The sequence below is a fragment of the Antedon mediterranea genome, chromosome 1, assembly GCF_964355755.1.
Source record: "Antedon mediterranea chromosome 1, ecAntMedi1.1, whole genome shotgun sequence".
Classification (NCBI taxonomy): domain Eukaryota; kingdom Metazoa; phylum Echinodermata; class Crinoidea; order Comatulida; family Antedonidae; genus Antedon; species Antedon mediterranea.
The window spans coordinates 6,535,275-6,559,585 of record NC_092670.1 but is presented as its reverse complement, the minus strand read 5'-3'; the positions used below and the strand labels follow the sequence as shown (position 1 = coordinate 6,559,585).

The 24,311-nt window shown below is 32.1% G+C and overlaps 1 protein-coding gene across 1 annotated transcript in view; it reads right to left on the bottom strand.

The window, feature by feature from the left end:
- Positions 1 to 23,979, bottom strand: part of LOC140040594 (uncharacterized) — a 53,413-nt gene extending 29,434 nt beyond the window's left edge. The window contains exons 1-41 of the mRNA XM_072086650.1: positions 23,798 to 23,979; positions 23,414 to 23,695; positions 22,673 to 22,921; positions 22,269 to 22,523; positions 21,882 to 22,166; positions 21,208 to 21,456; positions 20,804 to 21,058; positions 20,417 to 20,701; positions 19,673 to 19,921; positions 19,269 to 19,523; positions 18,888 to 19,172; positions 15,588 to 15,836; positions 15,185 to 15,439; positions 14,797 to 15,081; positions 14,125 to 14,373; positions 13,721 to 13,975; positions 13,341 to 13,618; positions 12,674 to 12,953; positions 12,270 to 12,524; positions 11,884 to 12,168; positions 11,146 to 11,394; positions 10,743 to 10,997; positions 10,357 to 10,641; positions 9,684 to 9,932; positions 9,277 to 9,531; positions 8,605 to 8,850; positions 7,852 to 8,097; positions 7,342 to 7,584; positions 6,960 to 7,202; positions 6,622 to 6,873; positions 5,972 to 6,229; positions 5,451 to 5,693; positions 4,795 to 5,034; positions 4,010 to 4,252; positions 3,324 to 3,569; positions 2,814 to 3,056; positions 2,417 to 2,659; positions 2,078 to 2,329; positions 1,427 to 1,684; positions 906 to 1,148; positions 226 to 465 (exon numbers count right to left, since the gene is read on the bottom strand). Of these exons, the coding sequence (XP_071942751.1) occupies positions 226 to 465; positions 906 to 1,148; positions 1,427 to 1,684; positions 2,078 to 2,329; positions 2,417 to 2,659; positions 2,814 to 3,056; positions 3,324 to 3,569; positions 4,010 to 4,252; positions 4,795 to 5,034; positions 5,451 to 5,693; positions 5,972 to 6,229; positions 6,622 to 6,873; positions 6,960 to 7,202; positions 7,342 to 7,584; positions 7,852 to 8,097; positions 8,605 to 8,850; positions 9,277 to 9,531; positions 9,684 to 9,932; positions 10,357 to 10,641; positions 10,743 to 10,997; positions 11,146 to 11,394; positions 11,884 to 12,168; positions 12,270 to 12,524; positions 12,674 to 12,953; positions 13,341 to 13,618; positions 13,721 to 13,975; positions 14,125 to 14,373; positions 14,797 to 15,081; positions 15,185 to 15,439; positions 15,588 to 15,836; positions 18,888 to 19,172; positions 19,269 to 19,523; positions 19,673 to 19,921; positions 20,417 to 20,701; positions 20,804 to 21,058; positions 21,208 to 21,456; positions 21,882 to 22,166; positions 22,269 to 22,523; positions 22,673 to 22,921; positions 23,414 to 23,695; positions 23,798 to 23,963 (10,438 nt within the window). The 5' untranslated portion in view covers positions 23,964 to 23,979. The remainder of the gene's footprint in view (positions 1 to 225; positions 466 to 905; positions 1,149 to 1,426; positions 1,685 to 2,077; positions 2,330 to 2,416; positions 2,660 to 2,813; positions 3,057 to 3,323; positions 3,570 to 4,009; positions 4,253 to 4,794; positions 5,035 to 5,450; positions 5,694 to 5,971; positions 6,230 to 6,621; positions 6,874 to 6,959; positions 7,203 to 7,341; positions 7,585 to 7,851; positions 8,098 to 8,604; positions 8,851 to 9,276; positions 9,532 to 9,683; positions 9,933 to 10,356; positions 10,642 to 10,742; positions 10,998 to 11,145; positions 11,395 to 11,883; positions 12,169 to 12,269; positions 12,525 to 12,673; positions 12,954 to 13,340; positions 13,619 to 13,720; positions 13,976 to 14,124; positions 14,374 to 14,796; positions 15,082 to 15,184; positions 15,440 to 15,587; positions 15,837 to 18,887; positions 19,173 to 19,268; positions 19,524 to 19,672; positions 19,922 to 20,416; positions 20,702 to 20,803; positions 21,059 to 21,207; positions 21,457 to 21,881; positions 22,167 to 22,268; positions 22,524 to 22,672; positions 22,922 to 23,413; positions 23,696 to 23,797) is intronic.
- Positions 23,980 to 24,311: the final 332 nt, after the last annotated feature.

Below are 24,311 nucleotides of genomic sequence, written 5' to 3'. Positions count from 1 at the left end.
TTTTTACCTGGTCACGTCCAATAACATTACAGCATGTTGGGTTTACAGGTATCTGAATGTTTGGACATGTTGTAAAAATGTAGTAGTGTTACATCTACTTATTAAAACAATTGGTAATCTCAATGAATTTAATTTTTTAGCTAGTTGTGGTTATGTACGACCACCTGAACATTTGTAGACATTACAATTTTAAATAATTTGATAACCTGACCAAATCATTCTTACCTGTTACTGTGACATTAAATGTACACTGTGCTTCATTGCCCTCAAAGTCTGTAGCAACATATTTTACCTCTGTTACTGTGATATTAAATGTATCAAATGGGACATAGTTGCTATCAAGTTCAATAACACCAACGTTATCATATACTGAAATATTCCAATTTACTACAGCATATGGCAGTCTGGGATCTGTGTTTACGTCTATATTACTGGGACATGGATCAAATGTCGGTATCTCATCATCTGAGGGAAAAACAGACATCATAGTCAGCTTTTATTCATTTTGAAGAAAAAAGGAAATAATGAGGTTTCATCAGATTTTTTAAAAATATCAAAATTAAATTATATTACGGTCTTATTCTTTTTGGTAGATTTGTAAACTAATAAATGACTTCTATGACAACGTGGTCTATAGATAGTTATTTATTCCTCAACCTCCAAAATTCATATCATTGAGCATAAGGACATTTCTTTACTAGATCTTTAAAAGAATTAATTTTCTGCGCAGCAAAATCCATTTTAAAACCAATACAAATTAATTAGTTTAATTTAAGCAAAATGGCAGAAAGACTTTTAGGAAAGATTATAATTTACGTTTCAGAATTATACATATTTATTAAACATCTGACTAACTTTGTAGTTATATACATAAGACAAACTATCGAAACGGTAATTAATCTTACCAAAGATTGTAACAATAAATGTACAATTAACCGAGTTTCCATATGGATCCTCAGCAAAATAATAAACTGTTGTGTTGCCTGGATAGAAGCGATCACCAGAAAAGTAATTTGACATGTTCACATGAATGATGCCAGAGTTGTCTGTAATGTCTGGTTCAACCCAATTGGCAATACCGTATGCTTCACCAATTAAAGTCACGTTTACAATGCCATCTGGACAATTCAGCATTGGCTTCTCAGTATCTACATGATGATGTAATAAACATTAGGTTAATGAGTTAATTTTGAATTTCTATACTCAACAAACGTAAGAAAATGTGTGGATAACAATGTACTATATTGAATTCAAAAGACAACATTGCATGTTCTAAAACGATTTTTTGCTAACTTTCGGTATTTATAGGTTTAGAAGTAGTCTTTGTTGGATTCAAATTTCGTACTGAGGGCGATTATGCAATAGAGCTTGGTGTGTAAAACATTATTTAAAATAATAATTAAAAGCAATACTAGTGTATATTCACCTCGTATAAAGACAATAAATGTGCAGTTATCACTGTTTCCAAATACATCAGTTACTGTATATTCAAGTGCTGTTGTTCCAATAAGGAAGTTTTCACCAGATTGATTATAAATTGAACCTGATCCTGTTAGTCTGAGATCATATAGAGAGTGTGTGTTGTCTGTGTATTCAACATCCCATTGAATCCAAGCTGTTGGTTGTCCATTATCTGTTGTCACATTGAAGTCATTTGGACATTCTATACTTGGGTTCTCATTATCTACAAATTAAAAAACCCCACAATTCCTGTTACTTTAAAATGTTGAATATACATTTATTGAATGTTAAGTATGTATGTATTCGTTGGTACTCATTGTATGGTTTAATATTAACAATCTAATATTAAACTTATGAATTTTTGTCAGTGTAAAATCCGACGGAATTGTATGTAAACATAATATGTTTTCATATAATCCATCTGGTTTTATAACATATTATGTTTATTACATTATTATGTTTATGCATTCAATTATTTATAACATTGATTTTTTTGCATCATTTAAATCTGCTACTCTATAGTTGATTTGAGATTTTACAAAATCATTTGTGTAAAAAAATCTTTAAAATGTAAAATGAATCAATAAATATGAATAAATAATCACAATATGCTCACCCTCAATTGTTAGTGAGAAAAAGCAAGATGCGTCATTTCCCGATGGATCCTGTGCCATGCAGCTTACATTTTGTTGTATAATTGGCCAAACAGCATCAAACTGGTCACCAGATTCACTCGTACAATCATATGTAACATTACCTGAATTATCAGTAACTGATACATTCCAATAAACAGTTGAGTATGATTGGGACTCATCTGTATATGCCATAATATTGCCACTAGGGCAATCAAATACAGGATCTTCATTATCTGCAATAAAATAAATAAAATGAAAAATCTATCTGCAAATTTTAGCAAATGTTCATGTATTTTCTTTATCATATCAAGTATACTTACCAATTACAGTGACATTGAACATGCAAGTTTGCACATTATTTGATGCATCTGTTGATGTGTACATTACTAGAGTTGTTCCAATATTAAACAGAGTATATGGTTCATAGTTAGAGGTTAATGTAGGTTCTAAACCACTGTTGTCTGTTGTTTCTGGTATTGGCCAGGACACATTAGCTGTTGCTGAATTTAAATCGGTGTACACAGTCACATTGGACACGCAGTTCAAAGTAGGAGACTCGGCATCTGTTTAATAAATCGAAAAAATACATTATCTAAAGTACATTTTAAAATGCAGTTTATCTTTCTCTTTAAGTAATACTATTTTTTAAAGAAACTTTTTAAATACATTAACATGTTTTATAGTAATTGTTTAATACAAATTAAATGTTAATCTTACCAATTACAGTAACATTGAATATACAGATGTCTTCGTTTCCATACGGATCACTTGCTGTGTAAGTGACTTCAGTGGTTGTTGCTGCAAAGCCATCACCTGGGTTATGTGTAGAAACTAAGGTTACATTGCCTGAATTATCTGAAGCATTTGGAGTCATCCAAGTAGCATTAGCATATGAAAGCATACTTGTAGTATTCAAAATAATGTCCATTGGACATCCAGTTAGTACAGGTTCTTCTTCATCTGAAAGAAAGGAAATGACATGTGAGAAGGTTAAAGTTATGAATTTTGTTAGAATATTATTTTCTTAGGAAGATGTTACTTTACTCTCAGTCATTTGATGTGAGGTTGCGCTGATGGTCCTGTCTTCATAAACCCACACACATCTGGTATTTACTGTGAGGGTGTTAATTGCAAACATTAGTATGGTTCAATTTATTCAAGGTAAATTATGTAGACTACAGTGCTTCATCCCTTATTTACGCAACATGTACACAGTAGCCGTATTACCTTTGACAGTTATCACAAAAGTGCAGATACCAATGTTACCATCTTCATCTTCAGCTGTTATGTTAACTGAATGAATTCCAACATAAAAACTATCACCAGGATAATTCACTTGAGTAACTGTAAACATGCCAGAATTGTCCATAGGTTGGGGGTCATCCCATGACACGTTGGCATATGCAAAGCCCTCATCAGTGACAACTTCTATTGGAGAATTTGGACAGTTGGTAAACACTGGATCTTCCGTATCTATAGATTCAAAAGAAATCATTACGCGACAATTAGTTACTCCTTAATGATGGTGATGATGATATTGCAGATAAAACCATTAAAATGTTTAGAGGTTATTAAAAGCCCTCTAAGTAAACACACATTAAGCTGGATTGATCTCTCTGTAAGAAAGCTTGCTAATCGGAAATAAAATATTAGTCTGTGTGATCCAACCTACACATTTACGGGACGATGATATATAAACAATAGCAGATGGGGGAGGAATTTGAAAATCAAATTGCCTGTAAAATGTTATATATATATATATGCAATACATACAATAATGAATATAAATATATCAATGAAAAAACAAACCCATACACCTCATGTATACATAAATACATTATATTTCAGAAATCAAGGTTTAGTTGAACATGTCTTCACGTTTTACACAGTTGTACATTTTATAAACCAAATACCTTGAACTGTTACTTCAAATACACAAGTTGTTTTTAATCCGGCAGTATCAAATGTTGTGTATTTCACTGTAACTGTGCCAATTTCAAATGTATCACCAGGTGTGTGAGTAGATGTCACATTGTATACTCCGGCATTATCAGTAGCTACTGGTTCTATCCATGTTACAGATCTATTGGCCATTCCAACAGGAACCATGACAATTATATTAGTAGGACATCCAATGTATGCAGGAGGCTCAGTATCTGAAAAAGTGTGCTGGATATTAATATTCGACAAATATAAACAATATTATTAAGAGATAATATTTAAGTTTGTAAGCGTTGCAGTAGAAGATTACGATTATTAAAAAAAAAGCTTTTCTCAAGTTCTGGTTGAAAGAAGCTGTGAAAATATCTAGACCATGGACAAAACAGAATCATGAGAGGTGTTCTGTCTATCTAATCCATTGACAAAACAGAGCAAAGTCTTGTGTAGCCTATGTCTGACCCAGAGTCAGAAAAACCAACATAACATGTCGGGTTTCATTTAACCATAATGTTTGAGAAACGTTGATTTCACTGGTGTCTTTATGGAAATCATATGTCCAAAATGTGTTATTTTTAACTGGCCATGTCCAATAACATTACAGCATGTTCGGTTTACAGGTATCTGACTGTTTGGACATTGGTATATCTCAATGATTTTACTTTTTTTAGCTAGTTGTGGTTATGTACGACCACCTGAACATTTGTAGGAAGACATTACAATTTTAAATAATTTGATAACCTGACCAAATCATTCTTACCCATTACTGTGACATTAAATGTACACTCTGCTTTATTGCCCTCAGAGTCTGTAGCAACATATTTTACCTCTGTAACTGTGATATTAAATGTATCAAATGGGACATAGTTGCTATCAAGTTCAATAACACCAACGTTATCATATACTGAAATATTCCAATTTACTACTGTATACGGCAGTCTGGGATCTGTGTTTACGTCTATATTACTGGGACATGGATCAAATATCGGTATCTCAACATCTGAGGGAGAAACACACATCAATAGTCAGCTTGTATTCATTGTTTAAGGATAAAAAAAATTTAATTATATTACGGTCTTATTCTTTTTGGGTAGATTTGTAAACAAATAAATGAAATTTGTTCTTCTTTTATGAGAACGTGGTCTAAAGATAGTTATTTATTCCTAAACCTCCAAAATTCATTATCATTGAGCATAAGGACATTTCTTTACTAGATCTTTAAAAAAAATTATTTTCTGCACAGCCAAAGCCATTTTAAAACCAATACAAATTAATTAGTTTAATTTTAGCAAAATGGCAGAAAGAGTTTTAGGAAAAATTATAATTTACGTTTCAGAATTATACATATTTATTAAACATGTGACTAACTTTGTAGTTATACATAAGACAAACTATTGAAACGGTAATTAATCTTACCAAAGATTGTAACAATAAATGTACAATTAACAGAGTTTCCATATGGATCCTCAGCAAAATAATAAACTGTTGTGTTGCCTGGATAGAAGCGATCACCAGAAAAGTAATTTGAAATGTTCACATGAAGGAAGCCAGAGTTGTCTGTAATGTCTGGTTCAACCCAATTGGCAATACCGTATGCTTCACCAATTAAAGTCACGTTTACAATGTCATCTGGACAATTCAGCATTGGCTTCTCAGTATCTACATGATGATGTAATAAACATTTGGTTAGTGAGTTAATTTTGAATTTCTATACTCAACAAACGTAAGAGAATGTGTGGATAACAATTTACTATATTGAATTCAAAAGACAACATTGCATGTTCTAAAACGATTTTTTGCTAACTTTCGGTATTTATAGGTTTAGAAGTAGTCTTTTTTGGATTCAAATTTCGTACGGAAGGCGATTATGCAAAAGAGCTTGGTGTGTAAAACATTTTTTAAAATAATAATTAAAAGCAATACTAGTGTATATTCACCTCGTATAAAGACAATAAATGTGCAGTTATCACTGTTTCCAAATACATCCGTTACTGTATATTCAAGTGCTGTTGTTCCAATAAGAAAGTTTTCACCAGATTGATTATAACTTGAACCTGATCCTGTTAGGCTGAGATCATATAGAGAGTGTGTGTTGTCTGTGTATTCAACATCCCATTGAATCCAAGCTGTTGGTTGTCCATTATCTGTTGTCACATTGAAGTCATTTGGACATTCTATACTTGGGTTCTCATTATCTACAAATTAAAAAACCCAATAATTTCTGTTACTTTAAAATGTTGAATATACATTTATTGAATGTTAAGTATGTATGTATTACTGAATTCGTTGGTACTCATTGTATGGTTTAATATTGACAATCTAATATTAAACCTATGAAATTTGTCATTGTAAAATCCGACGGAATTGTATATAAACATAATCCATCTGGTTTTATAACATATTATGTTTATTACATTATTATGTTTATGCATTCAATTATTTATAATATTGACTTTTTAGTCTTTTTTGAAACATTAAAATCTGCTATTCTATACTTTATTTGTGATTTTCCAAATCATTTGTGTAAAAAATCTATAATCTTAAAAATGTAAAATAATATATAAATCAAAAATCACAATATGCTCACCCTCAATTGTTAGTGAGAAAAAGCAAGATGCGTCATTTCCCGATGGATCCTGTGCCATGCAGCTTACATTTTGTTGTATTATTGGCCAAATAGCATCAAACTGGTCACCTGATTCACTCGTACAATCATATGTAACATTACCTGAATTATCAGTAACTGATACATTCCAATAAACAGTTGAGTATGATTGGGACTCATCTGTATATGCCATAATATTGCCACTAGGGCAATCAAATACAGGATCTTCATTATCTGCAATAAAATAAATAAAATGAAAAGCCTATCTGCAAATTTAGCAAATGTTCATGTATTTTCTTTATCATATAAATTGTACTTACCAATTACAGTGACATTGAACATGCAAGTTTGCACATTATTTGATGCATCTGTTGATGTGTACATTACTAGAGTTGTTCCAATATCAAACAGTGTATAGGGTTCATAGTTAGAGGTTAATGTACCTTCTAAACCACTGTTGTCTGTTGTTTCTGGTATTGGCCAAGATACATTAGCTGTTGCTGAATTGAAATCGGTGTACACGGTCACATTGGACACACAGTTCAAAGTAGGAGACTCAGCATCTGTTTAATAAATTGAAAAATTACATTATCTAAAGTACATTTTGTAATACAGTTTATCTTTCTCTTTATAAAAAGTACTCATTAAATAAAATTAAATTGAAATGTTTTATATTAATTGTTTAATAACAATTATTCTTACCAATTACAGTAACATTGAATGTACAAATGTCTTCGTTTCCATACGGATCACTTGCTGTGTAAGTTACTTCAGTGGTAGTTGCTGCAAAGCCATCACCTGGCTTATGTGTAGAGATTAAGGCAACATTGCCTGAATTATCTGAAGCATTTGGACTAATCCAAGTTGCATTAGCATATGAAAGCATTCTTGTAGTATTCAAAATAATGTCCATTGGACAACCAATTAGTACAGGATCTTCTTCATCTGAAAGAAAGGAAATGACATGTGAAAAGGTTAAGTTGATGAACTTTTTTATAATATTATGTTCTTGGGAAGATTATTACTTTACTATCAATCGTTTTATGTGAGGTTGCGCTGATGGTCCTGTAAACACGCACACACATCTGGTATAATGTGGTCGTTGTAATTACAAACAACAAAGCGGTTACAGGATCTTCAAATGGGATGTTCCGTTGGCAACAATATGCTTCATCCTTATTTACAAAAAGATGTACACAGCACCAGTATTACCTTTGACAATTATCACAAAAGTGCAGATACCAATGTTACCATCTTCATCTTCAGCTGTTATGTTAACAGAATGAGTTCCAACATAAAAACTATCACCAGGATAATTCACTTGAGTAACTGTTAACGTGCCAGAATTGTCCATAGGTTGGGGGTCTTCCCATGACACGTTGGCATATGCAAAGCCTTCATCAGTGACTACTTCTATTGGAGACATTGGGCAGTTGAGAAACACAGGATCTTCTGTATCTATATATTCCACAAAAATCGTTATTCTACAATTAATACATATTTACAAGGTTGTAATGAAAGACAACGTTTTGAATAAAATTAAAGTACACACTACTGTGTGGGTACTTGCTGTGACACTCGGCTTAGTAATGTTGTTAGGAATAACATGTTTGTTGTATTTGATTTAAAATAAATAGTTAGCTTTTTGTAATGTTTATTTAGAAATGCACCGTCATTTTAATAACATCAGTCTTCAATCTGAAAGTGATGTTCAATAAAGTTACTTCTTACAACTTATAAATATTGAGATTCATTGAAGATAGTTAGTCTTCACATGTTATCAAGCTTCTGAATAAACATAAACTAATCTGGTTAAATGCACTAAAAACGTACTGTTAATGTATTGTGGCTTTTTTCAAAACCTAAAGTGAATATGTGTTTACTCTACTTGCAGCTTCCCAATAAAATAAGCGTCTTAAAAGAGTAAGAATTAAAAGTGCTTAATTACTTTTACAAAACAAATACCTTGAACTGTTACTTCAAATGCACAAGTTGTTTTTAATCCTGCAGTATCAAATGCTGTGTAAGTCACTGTAACTGTGCCAATTTCAAATATATCACCAGGTATATGACTGGATGTTTCATTGAATATTTCAGCATTATCAGTGGCTATTGGTTCTATCCAAGAAACGGATCTATTTGCCATTCCAACAGGGTTCATGACAATTATTGAATCGGTAGGACATCCTATGTATTTAAGATGCTCAGTGTCTTAAAATTAATATATTATGTATAATTATAAATCAATAGATCAGAAACAAAATCTATACATTTACAATGTTATCATTGAAACACTATGATTGTAATGACAACAATGGCGCCGGATCCGTTTCTGTAATTGTAATGGTGTGAGTACGGATTGGTATCATGTCTTTAGTATTCGAGACCCCTTTCCTATGTTTTTTAAGTGACATTTGATGAGCAGTTACTGAGTTGACTTATAATCAACTATTAATAAAATACATAATAGGAATACAAATAACATTCAATTCAATTCAATTCAACGTAAACATTTATTTTCTTTCTTTCAATCAAAAAAATGTTTAAACAAATGAATAAGGTATTAAAAAAGTAAGTATGAAATAACGACATTACTGTAGCTCAAATTTAATTTCCTTCAATGAGGTATAGTCTTACCTTCAACAGTGATAACAAAACTACAGCTATCATTGAAGTTACCAGCTGAATCTGAGACATTGTACTGGACTGTTGTGTCACCAATTTCAAACTGATTATCATCAGAGGTGTAGTCTGCTACTGGTACAGGAATCTCTCCAGAGTTATCAGTAGCTATCGGTTCTATCCATGTTACATTGATGGCAAATGCCTCACCGGTTGTTGTGTTAACAATCATATTCATTGGACAATCTATAATATCTGGGCCTTCTGGATCTAAACAGGAAAGGAATTGTAATTTATAGTAATAATAATAATAATACCCACTGAAGAAGATGAAGGAGAATGCGATAATAACAATAATTTCTATATTCTCGATTTCATTTTGATATTTAAGTCGGAAGGAAAAAAAGCCCAAAAATTCTTACCAGTAACAGTTAATGAAAAGTTGCATGTTGCTGCATTGCCTGAACTATCAACTGCATCATATCTAACACCAGTTCTACCAATATCAAATTCATTATTTCCAGGATTGTACTTGGACGTTGGTGTTATATCTTCACCAGAATTGTCAAATACTATTGGATAAGTCCAGTTAACATTGACTGCTTGATCTAAACCATCTGCAGTAGTAGCTGTAATATTAGGTGAACAGATCAAGACTGGATCCTCATTATCTATTTAATAATACAACATAAAACATTAATAATTACTAATACTAAAATAATATCATTAAATATTTTTAATTGTAGAATGGAACAAAAAATGTCCTTCTTTCCACCTAAAATAGTTGATTTCTGGTTTCGAAAAACATATTTTGACATACATTTTCTCAAACTTACCGTATAAACTAAAAGTAAACAAGTCATTACATTATTATCATAATAGTTACTATATAAAAAGTATAAACAAACTAAATAATTAATGATACCTGTTACAACTTTAGTCTTCTTTGAAATTGGTAAAGAATTATTAACGAAAATGATGATTGTAAGGCCGAGGAATCATCACTGATTGGATGTTGTTCATAAAGTTATATTTTTAATTAATTCTTGTTTTTTCTAAATTATACAATTTCAAGCGAGCTTTTTTTTAATTTACCTTCAACATTGATACCAAAGTCACAGGTGTCAATATTGCCATAAGGATCAGTTGCTGTAAAAGTGATTGTGTGAGTACCATATGGTATCATGTCACCAGACTCAAAAGATGACGACATTACAGTAACAAGTCCACCAGTATTGTCACTTGTCTCAGGAGGACTCCAGGTGACAGTTGCATTTGGACTTTCTATATCTGTGCTGACATTTACTAGTCCATACCCTTCTCCGATGTAATTGTTTGAAGTGACATTTGTCGGGCAGTAAATCATTGGACTTTCATTATCTACACAAAAATAACAGAAACAAAAAAAAATCAATTTGACAAAACCACATTAAAAAAACTATAACTCAAATTTAATTTCCTCCTATATGAAACAGTCTTACCTTCAACAGTGATAACAAAACTGCAGCTATCATCAAAGTTACCAGCTGAATCTGAGACATTGTACTGAACTGTTGTGTTGCCAACTGAAAACATATTATCACCAGAAGTGTAGTCTGCTACTGGTACCGGAGTCTCTCCAGAGTTATCAGTAGCTGTCGGTTCCATCCATGTAACATTTATGGCAAATGCCTCACCAGTTGTTGTGTTAACAATCATATCCATTGGACAATCTATAATATCTGGAGCTTCTGGATCTAAAACATGAGGTAATTATAACATATAATAAAAAATAGTAATAATACTCAGGAAAGAAGATCAAGGTAATAATGCTTTTATGCAAACAATTCTATATTAATTAATTTAAATACGTCAGAGGAAAGAATGAAAGCCAACTGTGCTTACCAGTAACAGTAACTGTAAAGGTACATGTTCCTGCATTGCCTGAACTGTCAACTGCATCATATATAACACCAGTTCTACCAATATTAAATTCATTATTTCCAGGATTGTACTTGGACGTTGGTGTTATATCTTCACCAGAATTGTCAAATACTATTGGATAAGTCCAGTTAACATTGACTGCTTGATCTAAACCATCTGCAGTAGTAGTTGTAATATTAGGTGAACAGATCAAGACTGGATCCTCATTATCTATTTAATAATACAACATAAAACATTAATAATTACTAATACTAAAATAATATTGTTACATATTTTTAATTGTAGAATGGAACAAAAAATGTCCTTCTTTCCACCTAAAATAGTTGATTTCTGGTTGCGAAAAACATATTTTGACATACATTTTCTCAAACTTACCGTATAAACTAAAAGTAAACAAGTCATTACATTATTATCATAATAATTACTATATAAAAAGTATAAACAAACTAAATAATTAATGATACCTGTTACAATTATAGTCTTCTTTGAAATTGGTGAAGAATTATTAACGAAAATGATGATTGTAAGGCCGAGGAATCATCACTGATTGGATGTTGTTCATAAAGTTATATTTTTAATTAATTCTTGTTTTTTCTAAATTATACAATTTCAAGTGAGCTTTTTTTTAATTTACCTTCAACATTGATACCAAAGTCACAGGTGTAAATTATCAAAATTACAAAGAGGTTTATATTTTACCTTCAACATTGAGGCCAAAGTCACAGGTGTCAATATTGCCATAAGGATCAGTTGCTGTAAAAGTGATTGTGTGAGTACCATATGGTATCATGTCACCAGACTCAAAAGATGACGACATTACAGTAACAAGTCCACCAGTATTGTCACTAGTCTCAGTAGGACTCCAGGTGACAGTTGCATTTGGACTTCCTATATCTGTGCTGACATTTACTAGTCCATACCCTTCTCCGATGTAATTGTTTGAAGTGACATTTGTCGGGCAGTAAATCATTGGACTTTCATTATCTACACAAAAATAACAGAAACAAAAAAAAATCAATTTGACAAAACCACATTAAGAAAACTATAACTCAAATTTAATTTCCTCCTATATGAAACAGTCTTACCTTCAACAGTGATAACAAAACTGCAGCTATCATCAAAGTTACCAGCTGAATCTGAGACATTGTACTGAACTGTTGTGTTGCCAATTGAAAACATATTATCACCAGAAGTGTAGTCTGCTACTGGTACCGGAGCCTCTCCAGAGTTATCAGTAGCTGTCGGTTTCATCCATGTAACATTGATGGCAAATACCTCACCAGTTGTTGTGTTAACAATCATATCCATTGGACAATCTATAATATCTGGAGCTTCTGGATCTAAAACATGAGGTAATTATAACTTATAATAAATAATAGTAAAAAATACTCAGGAAAGAAGATTAAGGTAATAATGCTTTTATGCAAATATTTCTATATTAATTAATTTAAATACGTCAGAGGAAAGATAGAAAGCCATCTGTGCTTACCAGTAACAGTAACTGTAAAGGTACATGTTCCTGCATTGCCTGAACTGTCAACTGCATCATATATAACGTCAGTTCTACCAATATCGAATTCATTATTTCCAGGAATGTGATTAGACCTTGATGTTATATCTTCATCAGAATTGTCAATTACTATTGGATCAGTCCAGCTGACATTGAGTGCTTGATTTGAACCATCTGCAGTCGTATTTGTAATATCAGGTGGACAAACCAAGACTGGATCCTCATTATCTAATAATACAAAAGGAAGAAACAATAATGACTAATGTTATAATCATATTACACATTTTTAATGGTAGAATGGAACAAAAATCTCCTATCTTCCACGTAATAGCCGATTCCTGGTTGCGAAATAACATTTTGATACAGTATATATTTATTTTCTCAAACTTACCATATAAACAGATAATAAACAAGCCGTTACATATATGCAAAGTAATAATAATGCTAATTATTACAATTATAGTGCGCTTCAAAATTCGTGAACAATTTTTGATGAAAATGACTATGGGTTCATCAGTAAAGATTTAAAATTTATATAAAAGGTAAATCTTATAATATGTTCATAATGTTGTTTATAAAACATATAATTCCTGTATTTTGTAAATAATTATCAAAATTACAAAGAGGTTTATATTTTACCTTCAACATTGAGACCAAAGTCACAGGTGTCAATATTGCCATAAGGATCAGTTGCTGTAAAAGTGATTGTGTGAGTACCATATGGTATCATGTCACCAGACTCAAAAGATGACGACATTACAGTAATAAGTCTACCGGTATTGTCACTAGTCTCAGGAGGATTCCAGGTGACAGTGGCATTTGGACTTCCTATATCTGTGCTGACATTTACTAGTCCATACCCTTCTCCGATGTAATTGTTTGAAGTGACATTTGTCGGGCAGTCAATCATTGGACTTTCATTATCTACACAAAAATAACAGAAACAAAAAAAAATTGAATTTGACAAAACCACATTAAAACAACTATAACTCAAATTTAATTTCCTCCTATATGAAACAGTCTTACCTTCAACAGTGATAACAAAACTGCAGCAATCATCAAAGTTACCAGCTGAATCTGAGACATTGTAATGAACTGTTGTGTTGCCAACTGAAAACATATTATCACCAGAAGTGTAGTCTGCTACTGGTACCGGAGTCTCTCCAGAGTTATCAGTAGCTGTCGGTTCCATCCATGTAACATTGATGGCAAATGCCTCACCAGTTGTTGTAATAACAATCATATCCATTGGACAATCTATAATATCTGGAGCTTCTGGATCTAAAACATGAGGTAATTATAACTTATAATAAATAATACTAAAAAATACTCAGGAAAGAAGATTAAGGTAATAATGCTTTTATGCAAATATTTCTATATTAATTAATTTAAATACGTCAGAGGAAAGATAGAAAGCCATCTGTGCTTACCAGTAACAGTAACTGTAAAGGTACATGTTCCTGCATTGCCTGAACTTTCAACTGCATCATATATAACACCAGTTCTACCAATATCAAATTCATTATTTCCAGGATTGTACTTGGACGTTGGTGTTATATCTTCACCAGAATTGTCAAATACTATTGGATAAGTCCAGTTAACATTGACTGCTTGATCTAAACCATCTGCAGTAGTAGTTGTAATATTAGGTGAACAGATCAAGACTGGATCCTCATTATCTATTTAATAATACAACATAAAACATTAATAATTACTAATACTAAAATAAAATTATTACATATTTTTAATTGTAGAATGGAAAAAAATGTCCTTTTTTCCACCTAAAATAGTTGATTTCTGGTTTTTAAAAACATATTTTGACATACATTTTCTCAAACTTACCGTATAAACTAAAAGTAAACAAGTCATTACATTATTATCATAATAATTACTATATAAAAAGTATAAACAAACTAAATAATTAAAGATACCTGTTACAATTATAGTCTTCTTTGAAATTGGTGAAGAATTATTAACGAAAATGATGATTGTAAGGCCGAGGACCAATCACTGATTGGATGTTGTTCATATAAGTTGTATTTTAAATTAATTCTTGTTTTTTCTAAATTATACAATTTCAAGCGAGCTTTTTATTAATTTACCTTCAACATTAAGGCCAAAATCACAGGTGTCAATATTGCCATAAGGATCAGTTGCTGTAAAAGTGATTGTATGAGTACCATATGGTATCATGCCACCAGACTCAAAAGATGACGAAATTACAGTAACAAGTCCATCAGTATTGTCACTTGTCTCAGGAGGATTCCAGGTGACAGTGGCATTTGGACTTCCTATATCTGCGCTGACATGTACTAGTCCATACCCTTCTCCGATGTAATTGTTTGAAGTGACATTTGTCGGGCAGTCAATCAATGGACTTTCATTATCTACAAAAAAAATAACAGAAACAAAAAAAAATTGACTTTGACAAAACCACATTAAGAAAACTCTAACTCAAATTTCATTTCTTGCTATATGAAACAGTCTTACCTTCAACAGTGATAACAAAACTGCAGCTATCATCAAAGTTACCAGCTGAATCTGAGACATTGTACTGGACTGTGGTGTCACCAATTAAAAGCACATTATCACCAGAAGTGTAGTCTGCTACTGGTACCTGAGCCTCTCCAGAGTTATCAGTAGCTGTCGGTTCCATCCATGTAACATTGATGGCAAATACCTCACCAGTTGTTGTGTTAACAATCATATCCATTGGACAATCTATAATATCTGGTGCTTCTGGATCTAAAACATGAGGTAATTATAACTTATAATAAAAATAATAAAACATACTCAGGAAAGAAGATCAAGGTAATAATGCTTTTATGCAAACATTTCTATATTAATTAATTTAAATACGTCAGAGGAAAGAATGAAAGTCATCTGTGCTTACCAGTAACAGTAACTGTAAAGGTACATGTTCCTGTATTGCCTGAACTGTCAACTGCATCATATATAACATCAGTTCTATCAATATCGAATTCATTATTTCCAGGAATGTGATTAGACCTTGGTGTTATATCTTCATCGGAATTGTCAATTACTATTGGATCAGTCCAGCTGACATTAACTGCTTGATCTGATCCATCTGCTGTAGTAGTTGTAATATTAAGCGGACAAACCAAGACTGGATCCTCATTATCTAATAATACAAAAGGAAGAAACAAGCATGATTAATGCTATAATCATATTACACATTTTTAATGGTAGAATGAAACAAAAATGTCCTATATGCCACGTAATAGTCGATTCCTGGTTGCGAAATAACATTTTGATACAGTATATATTTATTTTCTCAAACTTACCACATAAAGAGATAATAAACAAGCCGTTGCATAAATGCAAAGTAATAATAATCGTAATTATTACCATTATAGTGCGCTTCCAAATTGGTGAAGAATTATTGATGAAAATTACTATGGTTTCATCAGTAAAGATTTCAAATTTGTACAAAGGACAAAGAATTAATAATCAGTTAGTAATTACTTGGATTTACTTATGATTTATGGATATGGATTTAAAAGATATTTTGGTTGCAGCAGACAAGTACAGGGCTGATCATATGATTGTTGCTAGCGATTTTAATTTTAAAGGGATAAACTGGAGTAGCAAAGGGTTATCACATAATGTGAACTACAAATTTACCGATTTAATCGATGATTTAATGTGGCATCAACATGTAGACTGTCCGACAAGACATCGTACTGGAGAAGAATCTAATATACTAGATTTAGTACTTTCAAGGGAAGAGTTTGATGTCTGTGATCTTATTAGTAGTGCACCATTGGGAAAGAGTGACCATGTTGTTTTAACCTTTAATCTTGCTTTAAGTTTTATAGAAAAAGAAAATGTCACTCCTACAAGAAATTACTACAAAGCCAACTACGAAGCTATTAGAACTAAAATAAAAGAATCGAAACTAAATATTGATATGTATGAACTTGATGGTGTTTCTATTGCTAATTCTCTCTATTCCCTGTTAGATTTCTGTATTTTACAGTATGTTCCTTTAAGGTCTAAAACTAAAAGGTATAAGAAGCAGTGGATGAACGTCGAAACAGTGTCTATAGTTAAACAGAAACATAAAGCATGGAATAGATATCAGAGTAGAAGAACACCGGAAAGATGGAATGCTTATATTAAAGTTAGAAATGAGACAAATAAGGCAATAAAAAAAGCGAAGAAAAGTTTTGAATGCAAGTTGGCATCCGAGATAAAAGTGAATCCTAAGAGTTTCTGGAAATATTATAAGGAGAAAACTGGCAAAAAGACGGGCATTTCTGCATTAAAAGACGAGAGAGGAGAACTGATTGTAGATGATAGACAAAAAGCTGCACTCTTAAACCAAGCATTTGCAACAGTTTTTACTAAAGAAAATATTTCTGACATTCCCGTGCTTAAACTTAACCTTGATCATGAAGTCGAACCTTTGTATACTGTTGCATTTCCGGAGAATGAAATTCGAAAGCACCTATTAGCATTAGACATTTGTAAGTCTCCAGGACCAGATGGTGTGCACTCTCGACTTTTAAAAGAAACGGCAAATGAAATTAGTCCAATTCTCAGCACTTTATTTTCCAAGCTTTTACATGAGGGAACTATTCCTGAACAATGGAGGCAAGCTAATGTTTCACCAATCTATAAGAAAGGCTGTAAAACTAATCCTCTAAACTATAGGCCAGTGAGTTTAACGTCAATACTATGTAAAACCATGGAGACATTCATCAAGAATGAAATATCGAAACATATGGAAGATAATAAACTATTTTGTAACGAACAACATGGGTTTCGCAAGGGAAGATCCTGCAACACGCAACTGCTTGAGGCCACTGAGAAATGGTCTTCAATGATAGATGAAGGACACTCTGTCGATATCTTGTACTGTGATTTTCAAAAAGCTTTTGACTCTGTTCCACATGAAAGACTTCTCCATAAAATGCATACATATGGTATTCGTGGTGAACTGTTGAAATGGACTAAAATATACTTGTCAAATCGTGTCCAGCGAGTGGTGGTAAATGGCGAAGTTTCGGATTGGATATCGGTCCAGAGTGGTATTCCTCAAGGGAGTGTATATGGTGTAATCTGCTTTACAATATTTATCAACGATCTGCCTCAATTAGTTAAGTCACCTCTTTTTTTGTTTGCTGATGATTCAAAGACATACAAAGCTGTTGATTCAGACATAGATGCTCTTGATTTTCAGGCGGACATTGATAAGATGTATAAATGGTCAGTAAAGTGGCAGTTGCCCTTTAATATTAATAAATGTAAGGTTATGCATCTCGGTAAAAAATCCTTGAACACAACATACTTTATGGGAACAGGTTCAGATAGAATTCAGTTAGGAGTTGTAACTCAGATGAGAGATCTTGGTGTTTTAGTTGATAATAAATTGAATTTTCATGATCATATCGTTGAAGTAGTTAAAAAGGCTAACTCTAGACTTGGTTTAATTAAGAGAACCTTTGAATATTTAGACAGTCATTCAGTGTCTATCCTTTATAAATCAATGGTTAGACCGATTTTAGAATATTCTAGTACGGCTTGTCTTCCTCAGTTTGTTGGTGATTCTATTCTCTTAGAAAAGGTTCAGCAAAGAGCCACAAAACTTGCTGTGGAAATTAAAACTCAACCATATAGTGACCGAATGAAATTTATGAAACTGCCATCATTAGCATTTCGAAGAAAGAGGTCTTGCTGCTTACAGATTTTTAGAATGATACAAAAGTATGATAATGTTAATCCGGGTGTCTTTTTTGAATTAGCACCATCTACTGTAACTAGAGGCCACAATTTTAAAATTAAAAAAGTTCATAGTAAATCGAAACACAGACAGAAATTCTTTTCAATATCTGCAGTAAATGATTGGAATAGTTTGCCATATCATATAGTAAATGCATCCTCTATAAATAATTTTAAAACCCATCTTGAAACACACTGGAAAACCCACAACCTAAAGTTTGAGCCATATAACCAAGATGTTCAAAGAGGGACTCACAAACCTTAACAGGTTTATAGTCTAAAGGTCAAGGTAAATCAAGGTAAGGTAAAAATGAAATATAAAATATATTCTCTTTGTGTTGTGTGTTGAAGGTAAATATTATAGTATGTTCATAATGTTGTTTATAAAAAATATAATTCCTGTACTTTGTAAATAATTATCAAAATTACAAAGAGGTTTATATTTTACCTTCAACATTGAGGCCAAAGTCACAGGTGTCAATATTGCCATAAGGATCAGTTGCTGTAAAAGTGATTGTGTGAGTACCATATGGTATCATGTCACCAGACTCAAAAGATGACGACATTACAGTAACAAGTCCACCAGTATTTTCACTAGTCTCAGGAGGATTCCAGGTGACAGTGGCATTTGGACTTCCTATATCTGTGCTGACATTTACTAGTCCATACCCTTCTCCGATGTAATTGTTTGAAGTGACATTTGTCGGGCAGTCAATCAATGGACTTTCATTATCTACACAAAAATAACAGAAACAAAAAAAAATTTGACTTTGACAAAACCACATTAAAAAAACTATAACTCAAATTTCATTTCATGAAACACTCTTACCTTCAACAGTGATAACAAAACTGCAGCTATCATCAAAGTTACCAGCTGAATCTGAGACATTGTACTGAACTGTTGTATTGCCAATTAAAAACATATTATCACCAGAAGTGTAGTCTGCTACTGGTACAGGAGTCTCTCCAGAGTTATCAGTAGCTGTCGGTTCCATCCATGTAACATTGATGGCAAATGCCTCACCAGTTGTTGTGTTAACCATCATATCCATTGGACAATCTATAATATCTGGTGCTTCTGGATCTAAAACATGAGGTAATTATAACTTATAAAAAATAATAGTAAAAATTACTCAGAAAAGAAGATCAAGGTAATAATGCATTTATGCTAACATTTCTATATTAATTAATTTAAATACATCAGAGGAAAGAATGAAAGCCATCTGTGCTTACCAGTAACAGTAACTTTAAAGGTACATGTTCCTGCATTGCCTGAACTGTCAACTGCGTCATATATAACATCAGTTCTACCTATATCGAATTCATTATTTTCAGGAATGTGATTAGACCTTGATGTTATATCTTCATCAGAATTGTCAATTACTATTGGATCAGTCCAGCTGACATTGAGTGCTTGATTTGAACCATCTGCAGTCGTATTTGTAATATCAGGTGGACAAACCAAGACTGGATCCTCATTATCTAATAATACAAAAGGAAGAAACAATAATGACTAATGTTATAATCATATTACACATTTTTAATGGTAGAATGGAACAAAAATGTCCTATCTGCCACGTATTAGTCGATTCCTGGTTGCGAAATAACATTTTGATACGGTATATATTTATTTTCTCAAACTTACCATATAAACAGATAATAAACAAGCCGTTACATATATGCAAAGTAATAATAATGGTAATTATTACAATTATAGTGCGCTTCAAAATTGGTGAACAATTATTGATGAAAATGACTATTGGTTCATCAGTAAAGATTTAAAATTTGTACAAAGGCCAAAGAATTAATCATCAGTAATTAATTACTTGGATTTGCCTATGCAATATAAAATATATTCTCGTTTTTGTTGTGTGTTGAAGGTAAATATTATAATATGTTCATAATGTTGTTTATAAAAATTATAATTCCTGTATTTTGTAAATAATTGTCAAAATTACAAAGAGGTTTATATGTTACCTTCAACATTGATACCAAAGTCACAGGTGTCAATATTGCCAAAAGGATCAGTTGCTGTAAAAGTGATTGTGTGAGTACCATATGGTATCATGTCACCAGACTCAAAAGATGACGACATTACAGTAACAAGTCCACCAGTATTGTCACTTGTCTCAGGAGGATTCCAGGTGACAGTGGCATTTGGACTTCCTATATCTGTGCTGACATTTACTAGTTCATACCCTTCTCCGATGTAATTGTTTGAAGTGACATTTGTTGGGCAGTCAATCAATGGACTTTCATTATCTACACAAAAATAACAGAAACCAAAAAAAATTTAATTTGACAAAACCACATTAAAAAAACTATAACTCAAATTTCATTTCCTTCTCTATGAAACAGTCTTACCTTCAACAGTGATAACAAAACTGCAGCTATCATTAAAGTTACCAGCTGAATCTGAAACATTGTACTGAACTGTTGTGTTGCCAACTGAAAACATATTATCACCAGAAGTGTAGTCTGCTACTGGTACAGGAGTCTCTCCAGAGTTATCCATAGCTGTCGGTTCCATCCATGTAACATTGATGGCAAATGCTTCACCAGTTGTTGTGTTAACCATCATATCCATTGGACAATCTATAATATCTGGAGCTTCTGGATCTAAAACATGAGGTAATTATAACTTATAATAAATAATAGTAAAAAATACTCAGGAAAGAAGATCAAGGTAATAATTCTTTTATGCAAACATTTCTATATTATTTAATTTAAATACGTCAGAGGAAAGAATGAAAGCCATCTGTGCTTACCAGTAACAATAACTGTAAAGGTACATGTTCCTGCATTGCCTGAACTGTCAACTGCATCATATATAACACCAGTTCTACCAATATCAAATTCATTATTTCCAGGATTGTACTTGGACGTTGGTGTTATATCTTCACCAGAATTGTCAAATACTATTGGATAAGTCCAGTTAACATTGACTGCTTGATCTAAACCTTCTGCAGTAGTAGTTGTAATATTAGGTGAACAGATCAAGACTGGATCCTCATTATCTATTTAATAATACAACATAAAACATTAATAATTACTAATACTAAAATAATATTATTACATATTTTTAATTATAGAATGGAACAAAAAATGTCCTTCTTTCCACCTAAAATAGTTGATTTCTGGTTGCGAAAAACATATTTTGACATACATTTTCTCAAACTTACCGTATAAACTAAAAGTAAACAAGTCATTACATTATTATCATAATAATTACTATATGAAAAGTATAAACAAACTAAATAATTAATGATACATATTACAATTATAGTCTTCTTTGAAATTGGTGAAGAATTATTAATGAAAATGATGATTGTAAGGCCAAGGAATCATCACTGATTGGATGTTGTTCATATAAGTTGTATTTTAAATTAATTCTTGTTTTTTCTAAATTATACAATTTCAAGCGAGCTTTTTATTAATTTACCTTCAACATTGATACCAAATTCACAGGTGTCAATATTGCCATAAAGATCAGTTGCTGTAAAAGTGATTGTGTGAGTACCATATGGTATCATGTCACCAGACTGAAAAGATGACGACATTACAGTAACAAGTCCACCAGTATTGTCACTTGTCTCAGGAGGATTCCATGTGACAGTGGCATTTGGACTTCCTATATCTGTGCTGACATTTACTAGTCCATACCCTTCTCCGATGTAATTGTTTGAAGTGACATTTGTCGGGCAGTCAATCAATGGACTTTCATTATCTACACAAAAATAACAGAAACAAAAAAAATTTGAATTTGACAAAACCACATTAAAAAAACTATAACTCAAATTTAATTTCCTCCTATATGAAACAGTCTTACCTTCAACAGTGATAACAAAACTGCAGCTATCATCAAAGTTACCAGCTGAATCTGAGACATTGTACTGGACATTTGTGATGCCAATTAAAAACATATTATCACCAGAAGTGGAGTCTGCTACTGGTACCGGAGCCTCTCCAGAGTTATCAATAGCTGTCGGTTCCATCCATGTAACATTGATGGCAAATACCTCACCAGTTGTTGTGTTAACAATCATATCCATTGGACAATCTATAATATCTGGAGCTTCTGGATCTAAAACATGAGGTAATTATAACTTATAATAAATAATACTAAAAAATACTCAGGAAAGAAGATTAAGGTAATAATGCTTTTATGCAAATATTTCTATATTAATTAATTTAAATACGTCAGAGGAAAGATAGAAAGCCATCTGTGCTTACCATTAACAGTAACTGTAAAGGTACATGTTCCTGCATTGCCTGAACTGTCAACTGCATCATATATAACATCAGTTCTACCAATATCGAATTCATTATTCCCAGGAATGTGATTGAACCATGGTGTTATATCTTCATCAGAATTGTCAATTACTATTGGATCAGTCCAGCTGACATTGAGTGCTTGATTTGAACCATCTGCAGTAGTAGTTGTAATATCAGGTGGACAAACTAAGACTGGATCCTCATTATCTAAAAATACAAAAGGAAGAAACAATAATGACTAATGTTATAATCATATTACACATTTTTAATGGTAGAATGGAACAAAAATCTCCTATCTTCCACGTAATAGTCGATTCCTGGTTGCGAAATAACATTTTGATACAGTATATATTTATTTTCTCAAACTTACCATATAAACAGATAATAAACAAGCCGTTACATATATGCAAAGTAATAATAATGGTAGTTATTACAATTATAGTGCGCTTCAAATTTAGTGAACAATTATTGATGAAAATGACTATGGGTTCATCAGTAAAGATTTAAAATTTGTATAAAAGCCAAAGAATTAATCATCAGTTAGTAATTACTTGGATTTACTTATGCAATAAAAAATATATTCTTTTTTGTGTTGTGTGTTGAAGGTAAATCTTATAATATGCTCATAACGTTGTTTAAAACTATTATAATTCCTGTATTTTGTAAATTATCAAAATTACAAAGAGGTTTATATTTTACCTTCAACATTGAGGCCAAAGTCACAGGTGTCAATATTGCCATAAGGATCAGTTGCTGTAAAAGTGATTGTGTTAGTACCATATGGTATCATGTTACCAGACTCAAAAGATGACGACATTACAGTAACAAGTCCACCACTATTGTCACTTGTCTCAGGAGGATTCCAGGTGACAGTAGCATTTGGACTTCCTATATCTGTGCTGACATTTAGTCCATACCTTTCTCCGATGTAATTGTTTGAAGTGACATTTGTCGGGCAGTCAATCAATGGACTTTCATTATCTACACAAAATTAACAGAAACAAAAAAAAATTGAATTTGATAAAAACACATTAAAAAAACTATAACTCAAATTTCATTTCCTCCTCTATGAAACAGTCTTACCTTCAACAGTGATAACAAAACTGCAGCTATCATCAAAGTTACCAGCTGAATCTGAGACATTGTACTGAACTGTTGTGATGCCAATTAAAAACATATTATCACCAGAAGTGTAGTCTGCTACTGGTACAGAAGTATCTCCAGAGTTATCAGTAGCTGTCGGTTCCATCCATGTGACATTGATTGCAAAAGCCTCACCAGTTGTTGTGTTAACAATCATACCAATTGGACAATCTATAATATCCGGATTTTCTGAATCTAAACCATGAAGATAATAATTATAATTAATGTTATCTATAGTATAAATGATACTCAGTGATTGAAGAACTTCATGGTTCAAATGCATTATACAATAATTAACATATTATTAAGTATAAGATACTTCAGCAGGAAGGAGAAACGGGAAAGAAGAGACAATGTTCTTACCAGTAACTGTAATTGTAAAGGTGCATGTTGCTGCATTGCCTGAACTATCAATTGCGTCATATATAACATCAGTGCTGCCAATATTAAATAG